This window comes from Gymnodraco acuticeps, unplaced genomic scaffold (assembly GCF_902827175.1).
Source record: "Gymnodraco acuticeps unplaced genomic scaffold, fGymAcu1.1, whole genome shotgun sequence".
Classification (NCBI taxonomy): domain Eukaryota; kingdom Metazoa; phylum Chordata; class Actinopteri; order Perciformes; family Bathydraconidae; genus Gymnodraco; species Gymnodraco acuticeps.
In genome coordinates this window covers 401,949-406,730 of record NW_022992032.1, presented here as the reverse complement: position 1 = coordinate 406,730, position 4,782 = coordinate 401,949, and the positions used below count along the sequence as shown (strand labels likewise).

The following is a 4,782-nucleotide window of genomic DNA, read 5'->3' as shown; positions in this document are numbered from 1 at the left end:
GCACACGACGAACAGCTTGCACGCCCTCTCTCGAGCTTCCTTAGCTTGTACAATTAATAAAAAACGAAAAACATAAATATTTAAACGTATTTTAACAGGTGGACAGTTTAATTTATTCCAACAAAAAGTGTATCTACAAAACAAGTCAATGAAAAAAGTGTTTTCGGCAGCCGTTTTAATGTGTTGTTATGGCAACGAACCCACCTCCTGTATGTTGTAAACTCACAAACATACAGCAGCTTAGAGTTATACACCTGTCGCCCATTTTTAGACATCTGTAAAATACACAGCTATCCTCGCACCCATGGCCCACTACAGAGTAAGCACCCGGTTTCTTTCTATAGCTGGTATTTGTTTCTGCTCGCTAAATAAATGCTGTAGTTGCTCGTGTGAAGAATGTGCTAACTAGTTAGCATGGTGAAGCAGTTAACTGCCCTCAACCGGAGTCTGGAAGTTATTTATCCACAATTGTTTTCTTAATGGATAAACCAGTCAGACGTGTGCTATTAACCTTCAGTGAGTCAAAGAGTTTGTGATAGTCAAATATGAATCTTGTGTTTCAGGCCCCGGAATCGAAGAGAGAACAGTTTAGAAGATATCTTGAAAAATCCGGTGTCCTTGACAGTATAACAAGCGGTGGGTATAAAAGCTATTCAGATCCAGTATTGTAGCATTTAGGGGACAAAGGGATGGTTATAAAACCTTTGACCAAGAGGGTCCATCCTGCATGGGAAATGTCAAAGCTGTGTGAAAAATTGCGCCTATTTACCACCAAAACACTGCTTTTCAGCTTTGAAAGTGATGTTTAAGACCACATTTATATTTAAACTAAGTGCTGATATAGATGGATTTTAAATTATGTAATTCATATTCGATTAGAATGTATTTTAGGTAAACAGTTAGATTAACATACGCTATGGGGTATATAGACATAAAGTAGGCCTATACTTTATTATTCTAAAGTTTTTTTAAATGTCAGCACCAGGTTTATTTGTTAAGGGCAAATACAAACAGAGCTCTTCGTTTAGGACTAAGTTATACAAAAAAAGTTTCAGAAACAGCTCACTAATGTGGATGTGGATGTCATTCTTAAAGGAAGGCAAACGTGAGGAGTGAATAATTTGTATTCTTGGGGAATTTGTGGTGTTGTCTCATCACTTTTCTTTATTCTTAATCCTTAATTTGAAAGTTTACCCCTGTAATGGGGCGGGTTACAACAATGGCACACTTTAGTCATTATTTGATTGATTTGGTAAGACAGGTAACATTGCTAATTGTAGCTCCCACACAAGGAATCCTGAAGTAAGGCACTGAACCAAGAAGTGTTTACAACCATCCACTGTCTCCTGTACATTTGCAATCAGTGCATGTTGTTGCGCCTATCCATCAAGTGGCATGATATCTCTGTTGTGCTGCTTCATCACTGTTTTGTTTCTCTTTTTGCAGTATTAGTGGCACTTTATGAAGAGGCCGACAAACCTGACAATGCACTGGAGTATCCTTTTCTCATGTGTGCAGCTTTACAGAGCCATTAGGGTTTACAAGCCTAATTTACACTAGCAGCAACCCTCAGTGCACACACCCATTCACACTGTACCTCACAATCACTTGTCCCCCGTGCCAAATTCCAGCCTCCTAGGACGGAAACTGTGGTTCCAAAGGAAGCTGTAAAGCTACTAATCACTATTTAAAAACAAGTGTTGGTGTATCAAAATTGATTACCCTGCCCAACCCCAATACAAAAAGGGATACAGTGTGTTTTTATGAGAAAATAATGTTAAGAGAAACATAGCATTTCAGTCTCTTCACCTATGGACGTGGTACATTGAACACAAATGTATTGAATAAGAATACCCAGTCTATAATTCATGTAAAGCTGAGATATTTGGTCCCTATTGTACTTGAGCCTAAATGCAATGGGAAATCTTCTTGAGAGCATACATTTCCTAACAAGACATTTTTTATGGCACGTCACTCAATGATTAAAGAAACATCAATTTAGTTTACTGTGTGCTTAGAGATTTTTTTACACAAGCCTGGTCTAAGGTGTTAGGCTGACTGGACAATTGCTGTGGAAGATATCAGCCAGTCGTTATAAAGCCCAGTATTTCCCCTCTGGTTAAAATGTCAATACAGCTAGAAAGATAAATAGCCATTCAGCTGGTTTTAAAAATCTCTAATTTAGGCGGCCTTTGTCAGATAATTGTGTCATTGGGAATCAGATCAACATTGATTTTCTTTATGTATAGAAAACGAAAGTGTGAAACCGCTGCTAGATCATTGAACTCAGCAAGACTGCAGTTTAGCACCATGCTTTAGGTTAATGTATCTTAGTTAGTTGCATTGATTGCGCAGAAATCATAATTTTTCTTCACATAATGGCTTTACAGAGTGCGCACGTTGACCTTAACCAGCTGCACAGCTTCATAAAGCTGCACCTCGGAGCGGCCAGTCCAGAGCCGGCCGATGTTGAGACTCTTCGCATGGAGCTGGCTGACCTACAACAGAAATGCAACCTTCTCATGGGGGAGAATAAAGAGCTGAGAAACAGGGTGAGATGCAAGTCTAAATAAAAAAATAACCAGAGCTGCTTGTGCCTTAGTGCAGGGGTTCCCAAGCTTTATTGTGCCAAGGACCGGCAGATACATTAAAAAAAAATCGCGGGCCGGTTGTCAATTTTAACTGATTTTAATATTTACTCACCAGCAGGTAGCAACAGAGGCTAATTGTATGTAACAGCCTGAACAAATACTAGAACAATATGCATCCAAAACATATTAACAACGTTTAAAAAAGAACCGGTGTCGTTTTTTGGTTTTTCGGAAAACCAAAAAACCGACGTTATTCAGTTTTTAAACCAAAACGGGAAAACAGATAAATCAACGTTTTGGTTTTGTTTGTATGATTTACGGATAATCCAGTGAATGCTGGGAAAACGAGGAGAAGGCGCATTATGAAGTGTGTGTGTGTGTGTGTGTGTGTGTGTGTGTGTGGTGTGTGTGTGTGTGTGTGTGTGTGTGTGTGTGTGTGTGTGTGTGTGTGTGTGTGTGTGTGTGTGTGTGTGTGTGTGTGTGTGTGTGTGTGTGTGTGTGTGTGTGTGTGTGTGTGTGTGTGTGTGTGTGTGTGTGTGTGTGTGTGTGTGTGACACTGGCATTTGTTTTCAGAAGATATTATGATAGTGACGTTCGTTCCGGTGCACGTCCGACAGCATTTAGCACTACATCGAGATTAAGATTAAACTCATTTATTTTGGGAACACCCGCATATAGGCTACCTATGGAGTTAGCCAGATGTGTGTACATTACTGTTCATGGTCATTTGAAAACAAATGCCGGTGTCGGACAGACACAAACACAGAGCTGAGCAGAGCACACACACACACACACCATGCACCTTGGTGACTGGACATCTCCTTCATAAAACTAATAAAAGGGGGAGTAATCGGGCAGTTCGATGTGTGTAGAGATGTGTGTGGTTAACACGTAGCAGCCTGCAGTCACTCGCTGTTCTGATGAAGGTAAACACAGCGAAGGCGGTGCGTAAAAAGGCACAGCTCTCGGCGCGCTGGTGCTGCACTTCTCAGAGGCGGAGTATACGTCCCGCTGCCTCCTGATGCTGCAGCCATTTCATGAAGTGAAGGAGGTTTTCCTTCTATAAAACAGCTGCGGGCAGCAGATACTGTGAGAGTCACAGACATTAATACATAGATCAAGGCAGACTGGTTTACTCTCCTGTTTTGCCAATCCGGTGCTTAAACAAAGGCCAGGCAAGTTTATTTATATAGCACTTTTCAACACAAGGCAATTCAAAGTGCTTTACAAAAAAATGAAAGACATTAAGAAAATGGCTTTTAAAATCAGTCATTAAAAAGAAAAGCTAATAAAATAAACATAGCTCTACACCCCTGGCCGGCATTTCCTTAAAATGAAGTCCGAGTTTGAAATATATCTCAAATAATGTATGCACTGCCATTTCCCCACATAAACATAACAGTCTGCAATTAAACGGTTGTCTCCTGTGCGCTCCTCTTCCTACTTGGCGCACCGGTAACTTTCTCGTGCGCACAAGAGGCTGAGACCTGAGCCGCCGAATCCCTCGGAACATCATAAAAGCCACTTTCAACTGTTTTCTGGTGAAAGTTTAACTAGGCTACTGGATGAAATAATATGACTGGTATAGGTGCGAACATTAAACACTTTTTGAAAAAAATATTATGATAAAATATTTGTATATATTTATAATTCTGCAAATATTACGATAAACTCACAGCTATTTCGCGGCCCGGCAGTAACACCTCCACCGGTCCGCGGACCGGGGGTTGGGAACCCCTGCCTTAGTGTACTCTAACCCCTGCCTTAATCTCATTTCCAGCTGATGCAGTACGAACCATCGCCAGAAGAGAGAGCAGCAGAGTAGCTGGAGGGGCTTTGTCATGTACAAAATAGAAGAAAACGTTAAGCATTCTTTTTGAAGAATGTGTAAATGTTTATTAAATAATAATGGATGAACCATGAATATAACTTCACTGTTGTTGTTTGTCATATAACAAGAAGCAACTTATCCTTTGTCATAAATAAAAATGTTTCTTTTACAGAATATGATATCAGCCATTCCCTTGAATTCATACAGTATCTCTATTTACAACCAAAGGATTCTGCTTACATCACACATCCATTAATCTGAAATAAATACATAATAAAAAAGACAATACTCTTTTGGAAGGTCATTTCATTTTTTTAAATATGTTAATGATATTAGAATGCTTTGCTAAGAAAAAAGGGG

At 39.8% G+C, this 4,782-nt stretch overlaps 1 protein-coding gene across 1 annotated transcript; it reads left to right on the top strand.

Moving 5' to 3' along the window:
• Positions 1 to 9: 9 nt before the first annotated feature.
• Positions 10 to 4,708, top strand: LOC117536651 (c-Myc-binding protein-like). Its single transcript, XM_034201595.1, has 5 exons — positions 10 to 319; positions 564 to 636; positions 1,447 to 1,495; positions 2,423 to 2,552; positions 4,372 to 4,708. The coding sequence occupies exons 1-5, from the start codon at positions 305 to 307 to the stop codon at positions 4,414 to 4,416; spliced, it is 312 nt and encodes a 103-aa protein (XP_034057486.1). The 5' UTR covers positions 10 to 304; the 3' UTR covers positions 4,417 to 4,708.
• Positions 4,709 to 4,782: the final 74 nt, after the last annotated feature.

What these genes read in the sequence shown, in the direction of transcription:
- LOC117536651 (XM_034201595.1), top strand. An exon ending in CCTTGACAGTATAACAAGCG is followed by an intron (nt 637 to 1,446) that starts GTGGGTATAAAA and finishes CTCTTTTTGCAG; the next exon opens with TATTAGTGGCACTTTATGAA. An exon ending in ATAAAGAGCTGAGAAACAGG is followed by an intron (nt 2,553 to 4,371) that starts GTGAGATGCAAG and finishes TCTCATTTCCAG; the next exon opens with CTGATGCAGTACGAACCATC.